Source organism: Ascaphus truei, chromosome 1 (genome assembly GCF_040206685.1).
Source record: "Ascaphus truei isolate aAscTru1 chromosome 1, aAscTru1.hap1, whole genome shotgun sequence".
NCBI classification, from domain to species: Eukaryota; Metazoa; Chordata; class Amphibia; order Anura; family Ascaphidae; genus Ascaphus; species Ascaphus truei.
This window is the reverse complement of record NC_134483.1, coordinates 52,279,343-52,304,446: the sequence shown is the minus strand read 5'-3', so window position 1 is coordinate 52,304,446 and position 25,104 is coordinate 52,279,343. Positions and strand designations below refer to the sequence as shown.

The 25,104-nt window shown below is 45.5% G+C and overlaps 1 protein-coding gene across 3 annotated transcripts in view; it reads right to left on the bottom strand.

Annotated features, from left to right (window-relative positions):
- The window catches only part of SPEF2 (sperm flagellar 2), a 245,736-nt gene that overhangs the window by 7,452 nt on the left and 213,180 nt on the right, over positions 1 to 25,104 (bottom strand). For all 3 annotated transcript variants that reach the window (XM_075588085.1, XM_075588094.1, XM_075588104.1), the window contains 5 exons: positions 21,303 to 21,485; positions 10,978 to 11,070; positions 8,606 to 8,779; positions 5,362 to 5,556; positions 960 to 1,082 (listed from right to left, as the gene is read on the bottom strand). In XM_075588085.1, the coding sequence (XP_075444200.1) occupies positions 960 to 1,082; positions 5,362 to 5,556; positions 8,606 to 8,779; positions 10,978 to 11,070; positions 21,303 to 21,485 (768 nt within the window). The remainder of the gene's footprint in view (positions 1 to 959; positions 1,083 to 5,361; positions 5,557 to 8,605; positions 8,780 to 10,977; positions 11,071 to 21,302; positions 21,486 to 25,104) is intronic.

Below are 25,104 nucleotides of genomic sequence, written 5' to 3'. Positions count from 1 at the left end.
GCGCTAAGGAAATGTGTAAGTGTTACCCCAGGCTCGCAGCTAGCGGAGGCTCAGATCTCCTGGAGCCGCAGGTGTTGTACAGCGACCAGTAGTCCTTTGGGAGGGCTCAGAAAAAGGGCTACATTTGGTACCTGCCTAATCAACCAAGAGAGGTTTTCATATATTTCCAGTATTAGCATGTACAGTGATTTCAAAACCTCAAAAGTTTGCTCTTCATGTACACTGACCAGAAATGTAGAGATCTGTGTTCTGTACATAATATTACTTGTATAAAGAAATATCATGTTCACTCATTAGAAGGTACTGTATCATATCTTATGAAAACATTTAAGGTCCAGTATGGCCAGTGGAACCTTACACTACATCTTTGAAAGCGGGAGTGCCACTTGTTTGGCAACTACAGAAAGTTAAACTAAAGAACTGCTCCTAAACCTTCAATTTTGGTGCTAAACCCAAACTGAAGTATGTACCTAATAGAGTTTAAAGAAACAGTCCCAGAAGAATATCATGTTTATTAATAGAAGCACGTATCAGCCACCTACCCTCTCTTAGGGGTCTACTTGCTAAGGTCTTTCAATTGCAAAAGTAGGGTAAAACCAATACAAAAAACAGAGCCATATTGACCGAAGAAAAGGAATCGCATTGAAAGCAATGGGAGTTTTTCCTTTGATAAATCTGGTGCAATTTATTGGCACAAAGTTTGCCCCAGAGACTTTAGTAACTAAACCCTTACTTGGGTAAAATGAGAAATGAATGACAAGACTTGTAAATAGCAGGAGATAACAGGAAAACCTGAAGGAAAAAAACTCAATTTCAGACAATATATTGTAAACAAATACAGTAAGTGCAAACTCTATATTACTATATATTAGAGTACATGTTAATCATATTATCTTGATCTCTACAGTTTAAAAATAATAATACTAACAAATCTCTTTAAAGAGCCCAAGTATACTTACTGTGAATTTGTACAGCTGACAGTTTTCAATAAGCTCTTGAAACACAGGATGCTTTAAAAGATCGTTAACAGCTACGGGTTCCAGATTCTCAGAGCCCAACTCCTTGAATGTGTCTATGATGAGCTACAAGGAAAGACAAAAGTGAATCTACTTAGCAATATATTTCTTGGGTACTGTAAAAATATTGCTAATAAAGTGAAAATATGAGTATAAACGGAACATTTTGTAATGGATGATTTTTTTTGTAACTTATTTTTTATTTAGCATTTTTTGAAAAACATAAGGGAAGGGATACAGAAATAGAGAAAGGGTGTGTGTGTGTGTGTGGGGGGGGGGGGGATGGTTAAGTACCACAAATTTTTTAACACCGGTATCATAAAAAAACAGAAGTACAAAGATGCCGTACAATCCCAACGCAACATATCCCTGAGAATTACCAACTCTAAAAGAGAGAAAATATAGCCCTCAGTCCACAGTCACTGAAAAGTTCACCTATTCCCCCTAGAGCTCCAGGGCTCCCAGACTTTTTGGAATTTTCTAGAATTATGTCTAACATAATATGTTAATCTTTCCATAGATTGCACCTCATTTACTCTCGAGATGATCTCTCTTCTGGGGGGGGGGGGGGTGGAGGGGGTAGGGCCTTTTTCCAGGCCCCAGCGATTGCACGTCTTGCCGCGGTTAGGATATGTAACAATAATTTAGATTTGTTTTCGTATAAATTATCTAGCGTCTTACCCAGGACCATTATAATCGGATTTAGGGGGGGATTCTTATCCCAGTAGTCTCTCGTACCAAATTCTGCACTATTTCCCAGAATCTCTGCAATTTGGGGGAGAACCACCAGATATGGGCTATATCTCCGACGCCACCACAAACCCTCCAGCAGAGATTCGTGGTCTCTGGATAAATCTGTCTCAACCTCTGGGGTGTCAGATACCACCTGAACATAACTTTATAAATATTCTCTTTAAATAGTGTGCATAATGATGTATTTGTTGCATTGATCCAGATAGGTTGCCAGTCCTCCCAAGAAATCTCTACCTGAAAATCCTGGGCCCATAATGGATATTTTTAAAGACTGTTATGCAGCTGCAATACAAAAAAAACTTACATTGGCAATAACCTTAAATACTTCTTGTAAGATAAAGGAAAGGCATAAAACAAGGTAAATTATCCAAATATGGATAAGTGCGGATAGCACTGTGCTTCTACGGTTCTTTTCCCTCCCTTCTTCTGTCATTATTTCTTTCATTTCTTTAATATTCCATCTTCTTTCTTCATCTGTCAATCCAACACCATGGTAAATCGCAATGGATGTTGTCTCATCATCTTCTTCCTGTTAAATGAGGCGTTCAGGGCTTATACTGTATATGGCCTGTGATGTCACATTTTCAGGTCAGGGATGATGTCACATTTTTTTGAACTAATTTAACCTATCACATGGTACAGCAACCAATTGGAATGTCTTCAATCCCACTGGCTGTAATATCATGTGATATAGCCATGTGGTTTGAAGGATGTGACGTACCTCCCTTAGAGATGAAGTCATATCCTTTTAAAAAAAAAAAAAAACGAAAATGATATCGTGATACAGCGTCCAATCGGATTGGAACTGTACCATCTGACCTCAAAATGTGATGTCACGGGCCATATATAAGGCCTGGACGCCTCATTTAACAGGAAGAAGACGACGAGACAACATCCGTTGGGACTTACCATGGGGTTGAATTGACAGCTGAAAAAAGAATATTAAAGAAAAGAAAGGAATAATGACAGAAGAAGATAGAAGAACGTGATAGAAGATAAAATAATAATAGCATGTTCTTGTATAGCGCTGTTAGTTTTACGTAGCGCTTTACAGAGACATTTTGCAGGCACAGGTCCCTGCCCCGTGAAGTTTACAACCTATTTTATTTTTTGGTGCCTGTGGCACAGGGAGATAAATTGACTTGCCCAAGGTCACAAGGAGCCGACACTGGGAATTGAACCAGGTTCCCCTGCTTCGAGGTGGATGGCGTTGGATTGACTTTGATGACGTCGTGGTAGGAGAGCTTGCAAAAACGCCTGGATTCGGAGGGTCAACGCTTCTTAAGGTAAGAAAAATATTGAATGTATGTACTGTAATTGTATTTTAACAGGTTTTTTTATTGTATTTTTTTCTTTTTATGTTTCTCATTGCCCATTAATGATAATGTATTAATCTGTGCCCATTTAGGGTACAGATAAATACAGTGAGAGCCAATGCATTTTTTGGCAAATGCTTTTTTTTTTATTGATTGTTGTTTTTTCTTTTTCTGTATATTGTTTGACTTAAATTGTTTGTAATTTGGATGGCTTGTTTTTATTTCATTTTCTGATTTTTTAGTGTTTTAATTAAGTATTTATTTTGTTGTCTACTAATTTTAATTGATGTGTTGGCTAGTGGTTTTATTAATTAATTGATTTGTTGGCTAGTGCTTTTATGTATTGAATTGCTTGTTTGCTAGTGGTTTTATTTCTTGAATAGTTTGCTTGGCTAGGTGTTTATTGAATTGTATTGTTATGTTTTGGAATAACAGATTTTGCATTATTGTGCTGTTTTGGAGATAGATGAATGTTATTGATGTGGCTTACTATTAGGCTTTTTAGTTATTTTATTGTTGGGGTGTTTAGGTGCTTGTTTATATATTTTATAATTGTGTATTTTGGCCTTCATGCTTTTTGATTAGGTTGCCCATTGACTGCAATAGTGGCTTATGTCCATATTATATGGGCATGATATACCACTGTACCAATCAATGGGTACAGGGTGGATAGTGGGCCCAGGTGGATGGTTAGGTCTCCCTGGTGGGTTGCGGGGGAGGGTGGGTTAACCCCTTAATTACTGTAGCGGTTAATAACTGCTAAAGTGGTTAGGGGCCATTAGATTGTATTTTTTATTGTATTGTTTTTTGCAATGGAGGACATGGATGGTGATGAGGATGAGGACGCCCTTCATGTTGGCAGGGGTGAGTACAAGTTTTATTTACTTTATGCTGCTGGTTGATGTTTTATTTTAAATGTGAAAATGCACTATTATCCACATGTGGATAATAGTAATTTTGCCCATTACTGTACTGTATGCATGGGGGGGGAGGGGGTGTTTTTATATCCATGTATTGCACTTTAATTTTTTTCGGAACAGGATTGGTACCGCAGACCAGCGGGGACCCCCAGACACCCGTGGGGACACCGGACACCTGCAGGGAGCACCTGGAGGCCCACAGACACCTGCAGGGACAACCAGAGGACCAATCCGGCCTCTGGTATCAATCCTGTGCATAAAAAAAAATGCTTTTATGTGGGGGTACAGGGGGTTGGTGGGTTGTGTATTGGTGGTTACTACATATTGTAATGTTTATTGGGGGCAAAGGGGGTGAGTGAAGTACCCCCTTCACTCACACCCTCTGCGCCAATAAACCTGCTTTTGTTCCTTAACCCCTTAATTGCCTTAGCGGTTAACCGCTAAGGTAATGAAGTTGCCTGTAAATGCATTTTTATTGCATCTGATTCATGCTGGGGGCCTCCGGTGCTGATATTAATTTGTATCAGCTCTGGAGACTCCCGGCATCAATCCGAGGCAGAAAAAATGCTCAGGGGTTCACTAAATTGAGAGAGGGCTAAAAAAGGGTTGTTTCAGGGCCCGTTTCAGAAGAGGAAAGGGATGTGATTTTGTAAATGGTTGATATAGAAACAAAAAATGCTTGTTAGATTATAATACATTTGTCAAGACTTCAGGAGCAGATAGGGCCTCAATGGCCGGAATAGCAGGGGGCAGGCGAGGAAGCGTCAGGTTCATCAGCAGGGTCCAGGGTAGGCGGCATTTATCATGGTTGGGTCACAAGCAGGGGTCCAGGGCAGGCGGCAATCATCATGGTTGGGTCACAAGCAGGGGTCCAAGGCAGGCGGCAAAAATTGTGGTCGGGGTCACAAGCAAGGGTAGGCAGCATGAAATCCATAGTGACAGAGGCAGGGACAAGGCAAGAACAAATGGGGACAAGCCTAGTGCAGGCAAGGGCCTTTATTACGGAACAGATACAGGAACAAGCTCAAGCACAAGTCAGGAAACACAACACAAAGGCAAGGAAGTACAGGAAACAGGAAACTATAAGGACAGAGGACAGGAGCACCAAGAGGAGACAGATAGACAGAGGAACCCCAAAGCAGACAGAAAACAGCAGCACACCAGGTGGACAGACAAGGGAACTGTGGCTGGGAGCAGGATCTCTAGGAGAACCTGACAGCATAAAAAATGTAATTCACTGTGGGTTTAAAAAAAAAGTATTTTCTTATAGTACAGAGCTGATTTATTTAAAAATAAACAAAAAAAAAACACACGTAGAATATTGCTTGGTCTGCAGCTTTAATGCTAGAAACCAACCTTGCTATAATTATCTGCCTCTTTTTCTTCAGGGTAAAATCTATGGTTATCTCCATCTTTACTGGCACCACGCTGAAACACTCTCAAAAATTCTTGCATGGTAATTGTTACTTCTTCTGAGTTTTGCAACAATTCATCTTCTTTTTCTGCAGTTTCTACTTCACTACCTTCAAGGGGATCAATCGTGGGAAGAGACTGAGAGAAAAAAAACACATGCATGTTTAATTCTAAATTGTTCAGCTGAACCCTGTTATGGCGTAATCCGCGGTCTGAGTGTGGCTCCCGATTTATAAACATCTCCAAGGTTTTTTTAATAACATTCAATGCTTATTGACTTACCCGGCATCGGCAGCTCTCTCCTCTCCCTGCTTCATCAGGCTGGGTCCACGTTCGCGGCTTTCAATTTGACTTTCGAATGCAGAGGACGGTCACCTAACCCTTCTGTGACCAATAACAGCCCAACAGTGAATACATTTTATATATGGTTGGTGTGATGAATCTAACTCCATAATTAAACTTGGATTGCATTGTGCAGTAGATGTTAAGTGTGTTTATAGAGTAAGATTCATCACACCAACCCTGTGGTAGAATTGCTACTAGCATATGAAGGGTTATGGGTTTGATTCCTGCATGTCTATTATATAAAATGTATTTACTGTTGGGCTGTCATTGTTCATAGAAGGGAATGTGACCCTCCTCTGTGCTCGAAAGTCAAATTGAAAACCGCGCACGTGGACACAGCCTGATGAAGCAGGGACAGGAGAGAGCTGCAGATGCCGGGTAAGTCCTTGCTGATCGTGGCGCCCATTTCACAACACCCGGTTATAACACAGTCTCATTATGTGGACCAGAGCACCATGTTATAATGTGGTTCAGCTGTATTAATAACATCAATTATCAATGGACAATAAATTATTAAAAGCATTGCATTTTGTAAGAGACCTGTCTAAGACATGTGAATGTGTTCACAAGTGATAATTTTATTTGCTGTGCACTGTACAATGAAGGATTTTGGCACTTTTTTACCCACCATAACTTAATACAGGCATACCCCGGTTTAAGGACACTCACTTTAAGTACACTCGCGAGGAAGGACATATCGCCCAATAGGCAAACGGCAGCTCGCGCATGCGCCTATTTGCACGTCCTGAACAGCAATACCGGCTCCCTACCTGTACCAAAGCTGTGCGCAAGCGGGGAGACTATAGAGCCTGTTACAAACACGTTATTTATATCAGTAATACATGTATATGAGATTGCAGTACAGTACATGCATCGATAAGTGGAAAAAAGATAGTGCTTCACTTTAAGTACATTTTCGCTTTACATACATGCTCCGGTCCCATTGCGTACGTTAATGCGGGGTATGCCTGTATGTGGTTGAAACCTATCCCAGCTTCATATTGCAAAGGCCAGTGTAACCAGCCTCAAATTGAAGCGATCCAATAGGTTTTTATGAAAAAGATTAAAATACAGGTAATTACCATCCTCATATTGATGAACCCAAAAGATCGAAAAGCAGTCTGTGAGTAGGTTTACTGGCTATGCACTGCTTAACCCAGGCTGTGCTGAAAAGGTGTGTAATAAGTTAGACATAAGCTTATAGGGGTCCATGTTAAAGAGGCAATCCAAAGTTTTTTTACTTCATTTTTTAAAATACAGAATTGAAGCAGGGGGTCTCTAGAGCTGAACCCCATTAATTTCAGGAGGTTCTACCTGCATATGGGGTTGTGGTAGCCACTCCAGGGTTCAATATACGTTTGCTTTTCAAAGCTCCCAGGCCCTGTGGACCAATAGGAGGTCGTGTCATTATCAGGTTCGGCTTCCTATTGGTCCATGTGATGAGGAAGCTGAAAACTGCAGAAAACTGCAGGGATACCAGTACCCAATTCGAATGTATGTCCGGAAGCAAATAGTCCCCAGAGCTGAAATTAATGGGGTTTAGCTCCAGAGACCCCCTGCTTCAAACGTGTACTACAAAATGAATAAAATAAAAATCTTGGGTTGCTCCTTTAAAATGGATAAGAAGCAAAAGGTGACACTGTGTGCTCATTTACACGTCATTTCCCAGAATCCCTGGCTGCAGTGGAAGCACTGTATGCTAAAAGATAACGGGGGAAAAGCGGGGTTGTAGAACTGTCCGAGACGTAAATGTGCTCATAAGTGATATTTTTATTTGCTGTAAAAGAGATCATCATTTTTTTCAATGTAATAAATGGTAAAAGATGAAGTATTTAAAATGTTTCAATATTTTAAAGATTTTGCAAACACATATACAATACATAATATAGAAACATTTGAGTGTTTCTTTTGAAGGTGTTATTCATTGTAATTCACACAGATCATTGTTTGAATGGTACGCAGATTTATTTTGAAGTGGGCGCCATTTCTATACCTGTACAACTTTTGCAAACAATCTCTACACTAATGTCATTATTCTGTACTCTCAAAGCTGAAAACATTGGCTCACCAATAACAAATGTTCCTAACTAGTACACTAGAAATCTGCTAATGACCACCTACATTCAAAATAAAAGTAAAATAAGAAATGCTTATCAAAATATTACAGTGATCATGCAGGCATAATTCTATACTATTATCTTAAGTGTAAAATTAAGCACTTTCATTATTGGGTAAGATACTGCCATATTAACTAAATATAGTTGCATCCATTTACATATAGCTAATGTAGCGCCACCAAAAAAATACAAATGCAATTACAAGAATCTGACCTGTCATTCATCTAACTCTTCCATTAGTGCGGTACCAGTTACAGGCATACCCTGGTTTAAGGACACTCACTTTAAGTACACTCGTGAGTAAGGACATATTTTCAATAGCCCCATACCCCTGTGTCCTTACGCTCGCTTCGCCCCTACAGACCGCCGTAGTAGTGACACACTGATTCCCCTCGCCCAAAAGGCAAGCGGCAGCTCGCGCATGCGCCTGTCAGCAAGTCCTGAACAGCAATACCGGCTCCCTACCTGTACCGAAACATCGTTAAGTGGAAAAAAGGTAGTGCTTCACTTTAAGTACATTTTCGCTTTACATGCATGCTCTGGACCCATTGCGTATATTAATGCGGGATATGCCTGTACACAGTATTGCATGTGACTCACATCCACCTGATTTTACGAACACATAGGAAATGCGTGTTAATGAATGTTGTGCTGTCCTAGAGCCGGAGTTGGTAAAACAGATGTATAGTAACATATCTCAGATTGCAGGGCAGGATATTATATACCTTAAGCAGGATATTATCTTCTGATATCTTCAGGATAGCTTTCCCAGTTGCAACACTTAATGCTCGATAGATACCTTCAGTGGGGTCAGCATGAGAAGCAAAATAAAGCAGCATCTCTGTATAGTCAAGCTGTGGTGGATTTTTTTTCTGATCAGAAAACAAACTGAAGAAAAACTGTAGAAGAAATAACATATTTATTTCATTATTTAACACATGTGCATGAAATGAATACATATGTACATATGTCACAAGCAGAATATGCAATGACTAGTCACAGGGAAGTAAAGGCACTAGGATTCTTTCTAGTCGTCTCTCTTAATGTTTATGCTGTGTATCAATCACATTCAAAACATTACATGCCACATTTTTTTTAATGCCTTTTGAAAATGAGTACTGTATTTCCCTGGTGTGTACATATAAAAGAAGCCAAAATAGGGAAGCACTAACCAGGGCTGGGAAATTGCAATTCTGAACCATTCCCACAATAATCCTAATGTGATTGTTGGATTGGTCAACCACCACTTAAATAAAATGGTATACAGTACTGTATCATATTGTACAATACCTTCTGGATTTTAGAAACAGGAAAATATACATTTATTTTATTGCTCACAATTTTGTATATATGGGTACCACCCTTTTAACTACTTGTAAAGGCAATAAATGTATTTCAGCATAATTTTGATTTATTTTTTTGTTTGTACAAAGATTTAATATGATTAAACAGTGGAAAGTATTGTTAAAGTGATAATGACGATCAAACATTGACAATATAAGACTACTAAAACATCCCACAAAATTTAACTCTAATAGTATATGTTAGCATGAAAAGAAATCCTCTCTGTAGCACTTCTTCTCCTCATTGGTCATGCTTCTGCGTAAAATGATGTGCTGTTCTATGATTCTGTTGACATATTTCCTGCCCTGTAAATAGATTTGCTCTATAGTACAATGATGGCATTTCTAATGTATGTGAAAGGCTATGTGGAGCAAAATACACACGCCGATTTTAGTTTAATAAAAAAACAATATGTGTGTATATGTCGCCCCAAGGCCCATATTTAACCTCCCCAGGCCCATATTTAACCCCCTCCAGGCCCATACTGAATCCCCCCAGCATTTTGTCACATTGGATGTAGCATTGGGTATCTTTGTCTTTTGTTGAAAATATTAAAATAAACAGATTGCATTGTAATGTTTTTTTTCCGCATTAACAATAACAAAGAAACAGTTAAAAGTTGCGTGCTAATTTTTTTTTTGTGGTAGGTGCACTGTGAGTTGGGGGGGTGGGGGGGAGGGAGAGGGGGCTGCTCCTTTCATTTCTCCTGGGCTCCATGATTTCTGTTGGCGGCCCTGGGTACAGGTTACCGTGGATCTTACAATCTATGTTTTAAGTGCCTGAGGCACAGCGAGATAAAGTGACTTGCCCAAGGTCACAAGGAGCAGATACAGGGAATTGAACCAGGTTCTCCAAACTCAGTGCCAGTCAGTGTCTTTACTCACTGAGCCACTCTTTCTCCCGATATAATGACAGACTGTTGTTCCAATAAATAGTCTCTTTAGTAATGACCATTTCGATTGTAAGCTCAGAGCAGGGACTCCATTTACTAATGTCTACTTCTATGTATGGAGTGATTATTCCTAATATGTGACGTGTGTTACTGCTGTAAAGCGCTATGTACATGGATGGCGCTATATAAATAATGAGATACATACATGTAGGTTCTTGATTGTTTTTTCATTATAGTGGTCTATTTCAATTGTGATTTGTATCATATGGTTTGAATTAATATTGTGATGATACTAAATCATTCAGGTGTATTTAAAATGTGGATGCATGTAATATATATTTAATTTGGCAATAGTGGTGTCATGCAAAAAACCCTGTCTGGTGCAACATTTATATCGCATAGTCTAGAGCAGCGGTGCGCAAACTGTGGGGCGCGACCCCCAGGGGGGGCGCGACACTGCCGACGGGGGGCGCGGGGTTTACAGAGGCCCCGCGCGCTTCCCGAAGGCACTTAAATTAAGTGCCGGGGGAGCTGCAGGGCCTCTGTAAACCTAACTTACCGTGGCTCCGGCGGCTTCCTCCCTGCGGCGCCATGGCAACGCGGCGTCAAAATGACGCTGCGAGGTCATGTGACGTCACGTTGCTATGGCAACGTGACGTCATTACGCCGGAGCGCAGGTAAGTTGGGGTTGGGGCGGGGCGCGGGAGCGAGGGGACAGCCGTCAGGGGGGCGCAGGGAAAAAAGTTTGCGCCCCCCTGGTCTAGAGCACAACTGTGTAACCTTGACATTCTCTGGCAGCTGGATCCCTAGATATAGAAAGAGAGCACAAAGATTACCTTTACAACTCAATAGATTTACTACCTCAATAAGATGATCCAGTCTATTAAATGGCAAAGGTTCTGTTGGGTTTTCAGGAATATATCCATCTGCGTTTCCAGTGAACCATAGCTCAACCTTAAAGAAAAGAAAAACAATATTAGCAAAGATAAACTAATCTCACCTTCAAAGGTACGATGAGTACACAACGCTGGAAAAATATACATATCACAAATGCTTTTACAGTGCTAATGACCAAGAATACAGTAACTACCACTACATATACACTTCTACCTTACAGAAATGACAGACATCGTTTGATAGTTTGTAATGAATTGTCCTTCACTACTTTACATTTAAGGGCCCTACAATAGGAAAACATCTTAACCCCTTGAGTGCTACATGACATAACAGGTATTGACCAAAAAGTCACACTGTAGTGCTGCATAATAATGTAACATTTGCTTCATAGCCACCACTTCTCAGTGCCCAGTTGTGTGAAATGTTGGAAGCCAGAAGGTTATGCTACCTTAACCCTTTGGGTGCCCTAAGACGTAGTCACTACTGTATGCCATGGGGTCTGGCATTTCAGGGGCCCTATGACGTAGTGCAGGGGTAGCCAACTCCAGTCCTTACGGGCCACCAACAGGTTAGGTTTTACCAATATCCCTGCTTCAGAATACTGTAGGTGGCTCAATCAGTGGCTCGGTCAAGGACTGATCCACCTGTGCTGAAGCAGGGATATCCTGAAAACTTGACCTGTTGGTGGCCCTTGATGGCTGGAGTTGGCCACCCGTGACGTAGTGGTTACATCCAGGGACAGTAGCCTAGGGTGGCACATCTTATGGGGTGGCGAAAGCAGCAGGAGGGTGGGAGCAGAGCAGGCTGCTTACCTCTGCCTGCGTCCCATGCTGCTGCCACGCTCCACAGCAAATACAACATGTTCTCCTTGCTATTATTTAGAGAAAGAGGGATGTAAAAACGGAGGGGGGCAGGCGGGGGAGAATGGTATAAAAACCAGGGTGCGGGGGGGGGGAGAGAGGGGTGTAAAAACAGAGGTGGGTGGGGTGTAAAAACAGAGGGGTGGGTAAAAACAGAGGGGTTGGGGGAGTGAGAGAGAGGGGTGGGGGGGAGTGACAGAGAGGAGTGGGGGGGAGTGAGTGGGGTTGGGGAGTGAGAGAGAGGGGTGGGGGGGAGTGAGAGAGGTGGGGGGAGAGAAAGAGAGGGGTGGGGGGAGAGAAAGAGAGGGGTGGGGAGTGAGAGGGGTGGGAGGAGAGAAAGAGAGGGGTGGGGAGTGAGAGGGAGTAAGAGAGGGGTGGAGTGAGAGAGGGGAGAGTGAGAGAGAGAGGTGGGAGGGAGTGAGAGAGACGGGTGGGAGGGAGTGAGAGAGAGGGGTGGGGGGGAGTGAGAGAGAGGGTGAGGGGAGTGAGAGATAGGGGTGAGGGGAGTGAGAGAGAGGTAGGGAGTGAGAGAGAGCTGGTGAGAAACTGGTGAGGAGGGGAGCATACGGGGAAGAAGCTGGTGAGGAGGAGCGCATGTGAGGAGGGGCGGGGAATGAGAGAGGGGTGGGGGTGGAGTGAGAAAGAGGTGTGGGGGGACTGAGAGAGAGAGGTGGGGGGAGGGGAGTAGTGAGAGAGAGCTGGTGAGGAGTGGAACATATGGGAAGCAGCTGGTGAGAAGGGGAGCATGTGGGGAGAAGCTGGTGAGGAGGCAGGGCTGGTGCAACCACTAGATAGCTTAGGGTGGCGCATTTTCGGGGCGGCGGAGAGTGAGGAAGGGTGATGTGGCAGCGTGACTCGGGGAGGCTGGGAGCAGATTAGTCACAGAGCGGAGGCGGAAGCATGAACTGCAGAGGAGGATCGTGACAGTGTCTATAGCAGAGGACACCCCAGCACTCCGACCTTGGCGACCTGGAAGAAAGTGAGACCTTCTAGTGCCAGGGAGGACCTCCACGGCCAGGTAAGGAATTTTAACTGGGGGCGGTGGGTGAGAGAGGATGAAGCGTTAGCGAAGGGCAGTGTAATAGCTTGCACCGGCCCTGGCTACATAATGCCCAAAGAGTGCTTTTTTTCCCAGCTTTAATTGCGTCCTGAGTTCACCTGGAGCTTCGTCCTATACTGTTCCTGGTTTAAGGGCCACCGCAGCACATCAAGAGATCACGTGACCGTGCTGTGCCAGAGGGTAGCTGCGCACAGACACACACAATTTGATACCTCATTATAATCTCCCATAATTTCTCTATAACTCTTCTTCCTAATACTTCCGATGACGTATATGAGGCAAAACCTGGAGCAAAGTCCTTTACATATGTAGCCCCATTTCCCCCCATACCTGGGAAGGAACTATCAATGCTGCTATTACCTGTCTGGCAACCAGGAGGCCTTCGCCACTGGTAGTCTGGGGTTCGTCTCGGTGCAACGCCTCCACCTGTGAGGGATCCCAGTGTGGACTCCTCTTCCACAATGTTACTTTTATGTCTGAAGCACTTATTCCCATGATCTGTTATTTGTAGTTATTTGTTATTTATACAATTGTCACCTGTATTACTACTGTGAAGCGCTATGTACGACCGCCGGGTAACTCCCAGTGTCTCCCAACAATCTGTCTACCTGATCCGCAATGTGCTGGACCCGAGCACCCAGGAGTCAACAAACTGTTCGGTTCATGAGGTCATGGCAACATATTGCCCTATCTGCCTTCCTAATAATGACGTCCCCTACCACCACAATCTTTCTTGGTCTATGAGTATTCTGAGTCCCCTCTGTGCTGGAGTTACTATTCCCCTGGCTGCTAGAGGAATCAATCTCCCCCAGCCTTGCCATTTCAGCCTTGCCACTCCCAATATCTTCACTCAATATGGCAAATCTATTTGGATCAGCTCAGAACTGGCCTGCTTCTTCCCCCTGCTTTCCCTTCTAACTGTTACTCAGCTACCTACCTGCTCCTCACTCTAAGCGCCACCATCTGCACCACTAGTCCCAGCCATGGCCTGGTCAGTGAGCACTAAACTCCTTTCAAGATTGTCAATGTCCCTCAATATTGCAAGTTTCCTCTTCAGATCAGCAATTTCTGACTCTAAAGAGACCACCTGCTCACACTTCTCACAGGGGTATGCCCCTTGGAACAGCTGCTCCAAGTGCACATACATGTGGCAAGATGTGCATTGAGTGGCATTCTCAATCCAGCTCATTATTGCAAGTATGGAGTTATAAGTACTAACAATTACCTGTACTTCACTATACTATACCTTATTTAACCCCTTCCTTGTTCAAACTCCTTCTGTTTCTAAGGCCGCGCTTATAGTGCTGGCGACGGTGATGGCACCGTGACCGATGACGTCACCCGTCGCCGTTGCCACTGGCGAAAGTTGTAATTTGATTTTTAGCGACGTCGCTGGTGATAAGGTCCGAGATGTCACTAAGGGAGCGGGCTGCGCAATTTAATTGGTTTAGATACAGTCACATGTGGCGACTGTCTGAAAAAAATCAAATTTAATCGGCTTCACAATTTTTGTTTGCTCCGTCGCTATCGAGCTTACTATTAGCACTTGCGACGGAGTCAATGTATTTGTTTCGGAGCGACGTTGCGTCGCCGTCGCAAGGCACTGTAAGCGCAGCCTAACTCCACACTTAACACAACCAGCACTTGAAATCAACCAATCAAACAGATCAGGACACGCAAGATTGTGTACCAAGAAAGATCACATCATGGAAAGAGGTGATAAGAGAGAGAGATAGCAAGAGGATCATGTGAGTGGGAGGAGATCTGAAGAGAGAGAGAAGAGAGGAATTGTCCCGAGGAGCTTGGAGAGATTTACAGTGCGTGGCAGAGCTTTCCCAGACTGGCATTGCAGCACTTACGAATGAGCTGGTACGAATGAGCGAACAGTACATCGTCAAGTAAAGGGAACCCGTGTAAACTGGGGGTCCTGAAGCTGTGAGTAAATCAAGTGGAAACATATCCCAGGGATTGGCACCAAAGCACTTCAGTATCCTTTTCATCATACACATCTACCACCATTCATTGTGAAGTACCAGGCCCACACCTATTAACACATCTACATTCCAGACTCTCCCCTCAGCCAGGTTCTCTGCAACCTGTTTCCTCACAGGTTGAGAGCAAAATGACATCCAGGAAGAACTCTACTGTCTGCTTTTTAAACCTCCCTTTTCAAATCAGCTAGCAGACCTATAAGCTATGGTGTGGTTTTTCTTGGTCTGCTCAGGTGAGAGAGTTTTAACCTTTTATACACTCCCTCACAGGATCCCTAGGAAAGACCATGCTGAACCAAAAGAGCATTGCTGATCAATTCCAAAATGAATGGTTTTACAAACCAGGCTTGTAAAAACAGAAAGCAGAAAACACACTGAAGCTGAGCTGGGATTTAATATGAACAGTATGGCAAGTAATGAAGATGTGTTGATGAGGGATCTTATAGTAAGCAAATGTCCTCCTCTTTAATAAGACTGAGAAATACCTGGATATTTATAAACAGAGATTCAGCTACAATTGACTAGCTTGGTGGCAGTAACATAGACTGGAAAGAGCTTAGGCTGGACTAGTTTCTCCAGTACACAAAAAACAGGCATTTAACGTTCCACAACTGTATACTGTACAACATTATAAAAAAAAAAAAAACCAGTTCTAACACAAGACTCTTAGGTTTCACATAAATGTAGCGGTCATGTAAAATGCCTACAGTCATCTCTCCTGTTGGCAGTAAGGCCTGGTAAGTGTGGGCATGCCAGCAGTAATTATGGAGGTTTCCCCTCACACCCTGGTGGGGTGCTCTGTGTATGGCTGGGACTGGTCACATGCTCTGACTCCATGGTTAGTGATGTCAGAGATGTGTCAGCCTCAGAAGCTTACATAAGGCACAGCACTGTGTCTAAAAGTTAGTTGCTGGAAAGTTAGTAGTTGTTCTGCTGAGGAAGGAGTTCCAGCTCTTGTCAGAGCTGAGGAAGGAGTTAAAGTTCTATTAGAGTGTCAGTTATGTTATAGTAACTCCATGGGAGGCTGTGTCCAGGGACCTGGCACAGGACAGTGATTCCTGCGGGAATAGTGAATCCCTGATCTGGGTGACATACCTAACTAAAGGGAGCACTGGCGAGATGAGCGGCTGAAGATACTCCTTGTGGAGGGCAGTTGCCCTGCCGTGTCAATAAAGATGAGTTCAGCCAGAAACCCTCTCGTGTATCTATCAAGAATGAGTGTACAGAGAGGAGCACCACGGAGGAGTTCCTCGCCAGGATCATCCCCATGCGGACGCAGGGACCCTGGTGAGGTGGAGGCGCTGCACTGGAACTAGATGAGACTCAGCACACTACCTCAGCTGCCTGTCTGACGGGTTCTCCCCACACACCATCATGCGGGAGACTCAGGAGTCCTGTAGCCAGCAGGTGCACCATATGACATATCCACACTGTAATGGGGTCCGGTTAGACCACAGGGGCCAATGTGAGATTGGGTGGGTCAGGCCGGGCCAGAAAGACCGTTACATTTGGAGGCGAGCTGCTGAGATCAGATCCGTCAACAGGACAGGCTTTTAGCTAGGTCACTTGGAAACAGGGAGAGTGTCTGCTGCCACTTTGTGCTGCGTAGGGACGGACCTAGGGGTGGTCAGGGGGCTGACGGGATATTGTCAGTTCGCAGGGACAACCTAGGGGCCTGAAGGGAGTGAGGGGTCTGGAGCGGGCTATAGCTGACCGAGTCACCTTGAGGCAGTGCTAGTTGGTAGGATGCCAGAAGGGACAGCCTGTTAACTTGGTCAGGAGTCCTGGAGAGGGTCTGCGCTAGGCTGACCAAGACAGGTAGACGCCCCAAGTGCTGCATGGCAGAGCCAGCCAGAGTACCTAGCCATTCCAGACACTCACCGTAGGGAGCACAGACTGGGAGGAAGGAGTCACAGCAGACACTGAGAGAGTGAGCCTAGCCTGAGGTAGTGCAACACTGAGTCACACCTAGAAAAGGTACACATGTGGTGGTGCATCTGAGCTAATCTTTATTGTACCGGTGTGGTGGCTGCCCCGCAGAGTGGAGCCTCATGTACGACAACTGTTATGAGAGAGTGGAGGATCCGCGTGGCGCGGAGAACGTAAAATGGCGGACAGAGGCTGATGGGGAGGGCACCCGTGGCGTGCAACCCACTGAAGAGCAGACTGTCGCCGAGTTGTCATTGACCAGGCTGCTCTGGAGCGGAGCGAAGGCTATGGCTGCCCCGTTTTTATCCTGTATGGGACAGCGAGGGGCCACCCTTGAAGAGTGTGAAGAAATTGTTATAATTGGGGGAGAACCCCGTGAGGAGAGCAAACAGATGGACTTTTTGGGCTCAAAAGTCAACCAAAATGGCGGTTCCCGCTTGCTAGGGAAACCGCATGGGACAGTTACAGAAAAAATGGCTGCTGCAGGACTTGCACAGAGCTGGCCGGGAATGGCGCGAACAGCAGAGCCCCGCCCTGAAGGGGGGCATGGCGCGAAAGCTATGGCTGCGCCGGAATGGACAGTGACTAATTCAGCCCCTGTGCTGAGTCAACCGTTGAGTCTATGGGACCCTCCCCTGATTTCTACCAGGGGGAGTGACTTTCAATTATGGCCTGTGGGGATGCACTCACTGGGCCCAGGGACTGATATCCAGACGGCGCCACTACAAAAAGTAGTTCCGGCCGTGGAGGTGATTTGCAAGCAAAGGTACCTTGTGCAAAAAGCTGCTGCAAGGAGAAGGCGGGAACTAGCCGCGGGAAAGGACTCCAGCTCTGGGGAGGAGACTGGCGCGAAAACGCAGACCGCGCCCACCAGGACTGAGAGAGGTGCGGCCTTAATTAAGGGGCATGATATTCCCCTGTGGGACCCGCCCATTATTGCAACCCCTGGGGGCGGGTTCCAACTCTGTCAGAGAAGGGAGGAGCCGAAGCAGGGAGTGGCGGATCCAGCAACTTCCACCAGTCAGTTGCGAGGAACCACAGAGAAGGAGAGACCTGTACAGGAAGTGACTCCTGTACCAAGAATGGCCTGCTCCTCCACTGTGGGCACTATGGTCTCCACCCAGCCCTACTCAGTGCCCGGCGGGGTGCTGGTGGTGAGGGTGGCCAATACAGAGACGGTAGTCGGGCTCTGCCTACAATGCGGGCTGCCCGGAGGTACAGTGAATACGATGGCACGTTGCCCTCATTGCGGGACTTTGTATCTGTGGCCTATGCCCACATTCGTCCCAATACAGCCTACTGACCCCCCGGTGGATGTGACACGGCGCTCTGCTGAGTCCCCGGGCGCGCTGTGGATGAACCGCGCGAGTAACGGAGACAGGGGACTGGAGCCGGTCAAGTCGGCTGGGTCACTGGCCATTGAGGCGGCTGGATTAAACCCCGCGACAGGGGCAAAGAGACTTTCACCCCGCCCCGAGACCCCTAGGTCGGGGCGAGGGGACTACTCTGATGAGGACCTCCGTGAGCTGGCGGTAGCAAAAACGGAGCGGAAAAGACAGACGGGAAGGACGACGCCCCGTGGGGTGAGTGACCGGACGTCCCCCGCAGATCGGCGATCCGACCGACGGAGTCCCGCCATCCCAGGACCTGGCGGAGATGGGAGAGAGACGCCTACACCCCTGCGGATGGGTAAGCCAAAAAGCCCTATCTCTTACCTGGTCACAACAGACGGCGAAGCGCTGGAAGGGCCGCGCCAGGCCCAACGCGCACGTGGAGGGACGGCATCACTTCCGGTGGCGACGGCGGAGCAACCGGATGTCGTGGGAGAAGAGATCCCGCATGGGGGTCCAACGCGAGATGGCGACGCTTCCGGTTCCGGGGAGGACGTCACTTCCGGTGGCGACGGCGGAACCCAGGAAGGGGAAGCAGCGACGCTTTGGCGATTGGGGGAAGGCCCCCGACCGCTCGTATTGCCCAGAAATCGGAGAGGCGATCTCAGGACTGAGGAGGGTGAGACATCATCCTTGGACCAGTCTACGGACAGCCAGGAGCGGGTCGTAACCCCGTGGGGTCCCGTTCCCTGCCCCTATACCCAACCCCATGCCCTAGCTAATGCCCCTACCCCTATCACACGGTCACCGGGTTCACCGCCCAGCTTGGAACTTGTGGACATACCTTTGGGGGGGGAGGAAAAACGGACTGGGGAGAGGCAGCTCAGTGGAGCTACGGAAGGTGATTCACGGGGAGGAGGGGAATTGAGGGTGGCGGATACAGCACCCCAACCGGCAGTAAAGGCTCCGGGGTCCTCAAGGTGGTCCAAACCGCGATCCACAAGGTCGTCAGGGGTATTTTCATTTGATGACGACCGGGAACCAGGGCCTTATCCCTTTAAGGAGACCCGGTGGTGGGCTCCACTATTTGAGGGGTACTCCGCATGGATGGACCGTACTCGGTTCCTCATCCGGCGGGAGGACGTGGTAGACTTCTGGTGGAAAGAGGGAGAGTTTACACCCGAGCAGAGGGACAGGGAACTACAGAAGAGGTGGTTCCAGCTGGAGCGTAGAGACATAGCGCCCATGGGTCCCGACACACTGTCAGACCCAGTAGATTCTGATGAGCCCCTATCATGGGTGTTACCTGGGAGGGCAGGTAATGCTGATCTGACCAGGGTCAGTAGGGCGGAGAGGGCTATAATAGTCAAATATAAAAAATCCCATGGGTTGGAGTATCCCTATGTTCCGGAGCCCCTGATGGATGAAATTGAGGACAATAGGGAAATGTGGCTCCAAGAAACTATAGAGCTGTATTTAGCCAATAGGGGGAGTGACATTGTAGGTAAGAAGGCGGAAGAAAGGATAGACACCCTGATGCGAGTGTGGAGCATAGGGAGAAATGTTCACAAACATAGGGTGACCTATGTGCCAGAGAGAGGATCACCTAGGCATTATTATGTTACGGTCCTGGATATGGGTAACCGGGAAGTGAGGAAACCTGACCCAGATCACTATTATTAAGGGGGTACTGAGACATTACGCGGGTTCGTGGCTGCTGGTCGGGGCGGGCTTGGCGGATGACTGTATTCATGTGTACTGTATTATGAGGAAATTTGTGTGATGTTAATTATGTTTTCCGTTACAGTGCTTCCTGGAAAGAGGTATACAAATTTAGGTCCCAGCGAGGACGATGGGATTCACCAGGGGGAGAATGTAGCGGTCATGTAAAATGCCTACAGTCATCTCTCCTGTTGGCAGTAAGGCCTGGTAAGTGTGGGCATGCCAGCAGTAATTATGGAGGTTTCCCCTCACACCCTGGTGGGGTGCTCTGTGTATGGCTGGGACTGGTCACATGCTCTGACTCCATGGTTAGTGATGTCAGAGATGTGTCAGCCTCAGAAGCTTACATAAGGCACAGCACTGTGTCTAAAAGTTAGTTGCTGGAAAGTTAGTAGTTGTTCTGCTGAGGAAGGAGTTCCAGCTCTTGTCAGAGCTGAGGAAGGAGTTAAAGTTCTATTAGAGTGTCAGTTATGTTATAGTAACTCCATGGGAGGCTGTGTCCAGGGACCTGGCACAGGACAGTGATTCCTGCGGGAATAGTGAATCCCTGATCTGGGTGACATACCTAACTAAAGGGAGCACTGGCGAGATGAGCGGCTGAAGATACTCCTTGTGGAGGGCAGTTGCCCTGCCGTGTCAATAAAGATGAGTTCAGCCAGAAACCCTCTCGTGTATCTATCAAGAATGAGTGTACAGAGAGGAGCACCACGGAGGAGTTCCTCGCCAGGATCATCCCCATGCGGACGCAGGGACCCTGGTGAGGTGGAGGCGCTGCACTGGAACTAGGTGAGACTCAGCACACTACCTCAGCTGCCTGTCTGACGGGTTCTCCCCACACACCATCATGCGGGAGACTCAGGAGTCCTGTAGCCAGCAGGTGCACCATATGACATATCCACACTGTAATGGGGTCCGGTTAGACCACAGGGGCCAATGTGAGATTGGGTGGGTCAGGCCGGGCCAGAAAGACCGTTACATAAACATGCTAAACAAGAAGAGTTTCTTTAGAACGTTGAAGTCTATTTCCTATTAGTGCGTATATTCAGCAATGATGCTAAGCCAATTATTCTGATTATTGCACATTATTTAGCACACATTTGTTATCTAGAACAGAGCAAGCAAACCATGGTGTAATTGTCCACTCTACATGTTACATTTCTGCCTACTTCTGGCTTGGGGCCTTTTTCTATATTGTCCGAAGCGACTGTTCAGATTATGGGCCTTCTCCTAAACTTGCCTCTTTCTGACTATCTCTCTCTCTCTCCCTCCGTCTCGAGCTTAGTGAATGAGATGAATATAATTTAAGCTATAATGTAATTTACCATAACGCCATGCTTTTTATGGGAGTAAATCCTGGTTAACGTAATAAAGGTACACAAATTCATGACTCAATCACCTGATTGTAAGCTTCTTGAGTAACAGTGCCACATCCGTTATCATCTACAGCCTTAAATCTCTGCAGTGTCTTGAGAAGTTGCGTCAGTGATGGATATGGCCATGGGATCATTGCTGATAATACAAAGCTGCGCCAGTTAATTACATCTGAGTTGGGTGATAATGCCAATGCCATGTCTTGAATCTGCAAAATACAAGTAAATGCATGTATACACCCATGAAAGTTTTACATTCAGTGAATGAATAAAACCACTAGTAACTGAATCCTACATTAATCCAGACAAATAGTTGCTTAAAAATACGAAAGGAGAACATTTAACCAACTTAACGTAATTTTCTTTGCCTGGAACCATGGCAGTGGGCACCGTAGGGTTGTCTATCCACAGCTGAGTAGGACAAAAAATTGAATTCTTACAGGTAGGCCATAAAGGCCCCTCCCACTACCTGCAGATAGTCTTTGAATTCACCCATAGCTGAAAAATACAACTGATGTGCCCACTGCCATGGTTCCAGGAAAAGAAAATTACGGTAAGTTGGTTCAATTTTCTCCTTTCCTGTTCACCATGACAGTGGGCACCATAGGTACATACCCAAGCAGTATTATTTAGGGAGGGAAAGAAAAAACCCAATGCCAAGTTTCAACTACTTTATTTATTACAGATTGTATACTTTTCGACCAAAGCTTGCGTCAGCTGAAGCCTGAATGTCCAATCTGTAATACTTCATAAATGTGTTAAATGAAGACCATACTGCCGCTTTGCAGATTTGTGCCAGTGATGCTTGTGTCTTGAATGTCCACGAAGTGGCCATTGCTCTCGTTGAATGTGCCATTAAGTTCAACGGCGGATTTTGTCCTTTGTTGTCGTATGATTTTCTGATACATGTTACAATCCATTTGGATATTGTTGCTTTGGATGCTGCTTGCCCCATCCTTGGTCCTTCTGGAATGATAAACAGCCTATCAAACTTTTATGTCTTGCACCCTATTGATATAGGTTTTCAAGCACCACACTACATCAAGATTATGCAATGTTTCTTCCTTCGTATTACCTGGTTTTGGTCAAAATGAGGAATTACAATTTCTTAGTTAATATGAAATTGAGAAAATACTTTTAGTAAGAAATGGTACACTGGTCACATCACTGTTTTATCATGGTGGATGACCAGAAACGGTTCTTTACAAGACAAGGCTTGTAATTCTCCCACTCTCCTTGCTGATGATATAATTACAGTATAATTAATGCAACCTTCCATGATAACAACTTCAAGGGTATCTGATCTATAGGTTCAAAAGGCTGCATTGTGAGGACATCTAGTACTAGTGACATGTCCCATGCTTGAACTCTATTCTTGATTTGCGGTCTTAACCTCTTGGCCGCTTGCAAAAAACGAGTTATTCAGTTGCTAGATTCTTGTCTAACAGTGCCGACAATGCAGAAACTTGCACCTTCAATGAACTGAGGCCAGGGCCTCTATCAAACTCTTCTTGTACTAGTAGGAATTCTACTAGTGTCACAGTATTTGGTGAGAAAATCTTCTGTTTTTGCTCAACACACCAGTCTCTGAAGCATAACCAAATTCGGTAGCATACCGTTGAGGCAGATTTCGTTCTTGCTTCCAACAGGGTTTTTATTGTTCTATCTGAACATCCCTTTTCTCTTAAGACTTTCCTCTCAATCTCCAAGCCGCCAAGGTCAATTGTTTGGGCTCTGGTTAATATACTGGTCCTTGTTGTATCAGTCCCCGGATATTTGGTAGATGCCACGGTGTGTCTATTGCCATGTTTATGAGATGGGCAAACCATGGTCTCCTTGGCAAATATTGTACCACCAGTATCACCTCCGCTTGAAGGCTCCTGATCTTCCTCAATATCTTTGAAATGAGAGGAATTGGAGGAAAGAGATATGTCAGTATGAACTGCCACTTGAAACTGAGGGCATCTGTGTGCCGTGCACTGGGCTGAAAGTGCCTTGCGCAATAATTTGCCACCTTTCTGTTTTGGTCAGTAGCCATCAGATCTATTTCTGGTTGCCCCAATGTTTTACCAATTCATGGAATACTTGTGTAATGCTGTTTCTCCCACCCTCTGGGAGATTCTGCCATTACATGGGGTGTAGTGCTGACTATCTGTTGGCTCACAGGATATTGAGTGGTCCGCCGATGGTTGTGGCGACGTCTGGACAGGTTTCTGGGGTACATCACTGGTCTCTATCTCTGACAGTACAGCGCCTCCATCTGCTGCAGGCTCCAGATGTATGAAGGCAATCTCCTGCAGAAGAACTACTCCACTCCCCCCAGAAAGATTGCACACTAGGCCGGAGTATAATTATCTGGAACCGGTTTATTCCTCTGTTTCACAGAACAAAACAGGCTTCTGCCCAATACAGCTCACACAGGTCTTCAACCTCTGGATGGTCCCTGGACATCCACTCCAGGCCAAGGGCACCTGAAGCAGTCCTTACAATTCTTTGGTTCTCTATTAGAACCAGGGGAATGGTATCATTCATTCTCCCCCAAGGGGAGAGGACAGTAAGTGCCAATGCAAAATGCACTCCTGTGTGGTTACCTGTCTCTCTCAATGGTAGACAACTGATTAAATGTAGTGGTGCAACCCCTTAAGTACAAGGGAGGAAGGTACCAGGTCCGAACCCAGGATTGGGCAGAACACAGGCCTAATCCCACCTCCTCTGTCACTCAAGGGAGCTGCTTCTGTGGTGAAAACCCAGGATTGGTCCTGTCACTGCCTGCACTGTTTCCAGAGCTTTCATGATAGGGAGACCAGACTGGTAGCCAAAACCAGACTTGGTTGTATAATGACCATTCTCCCGGGTGAATTAGGTTGCGACTGAGAAAATCTGCTTTATATTTTCTGGCCCTGGTATATATATGGCTGTTATATCTGTAACATAGCCTTCTGCCCATGATAGAATTTCTGATGTTAGTTTCATCAGTCTTTTGCTCCTTGTTCCTCCTTGCTTGGCTATATATTTTACCACAGCCCCCGGATTTTATTTGTATATTTTCATCCTTTACATTGCTTTTGCATGCATCCGGTGCTTTCTGCACTGCCTTGAGTTTCAGCAGGTTTGATGGTAACTGCTGCTCTTTTGTTGTCCAAGTACCCTGTACCAGTACTGTAGGTCTCCCACTTGGGCTCCCCAACCTGCGCTGCTTGTGTCTGTGGTGATCGTTACCCATTGTACCCGATGCAACGTATGCTCTTTTAATAGGTTTTGGGCATTTCCCCAACATCTTAGTTCTTTGTGTGGGTATGTGTATATTTCTTTTTTTACATCCTTGGGTACTCCGTTCCACTGCTGTAAGAAATGTTGTTGTTATGGTCTCATGTGTAGACCTGCACATTTTACTACATTTAGCGTTGATGTAAATTTTCCCATGAGTCTCATACAGTCTGCTGCTGAAGAGATGTTTGCAGATCTGAGTGTTCTTGTCTGGAGTCTGATATCTTGGACCCTTGAGTATGGTAATCGCACGTCTCCTTCTGCCGTGTGAAATCCTACTCCCAAGAATTTTAAAGATTGTGTTGGTACTATGGCTTTTGTTGACATTTACGATCCAGCAATGATGTTCTAGAAAAGACACCACTATGTTTCTGTCTTGTAGCAGTTTTTCTTGTTTTTGTGATTTTATCAGAATATCGTCTAGATATGGATACATTTCTACGTCCCTTTTTCTTAATTCTGCTATCAATTGAGCTAATACCTTTGTAAACATTCTGGGTGATGTTGCTAGTCCAAACGGCAGTGCCGTATATTGGTAGTGTTTCTGATCTTTGCTATAGG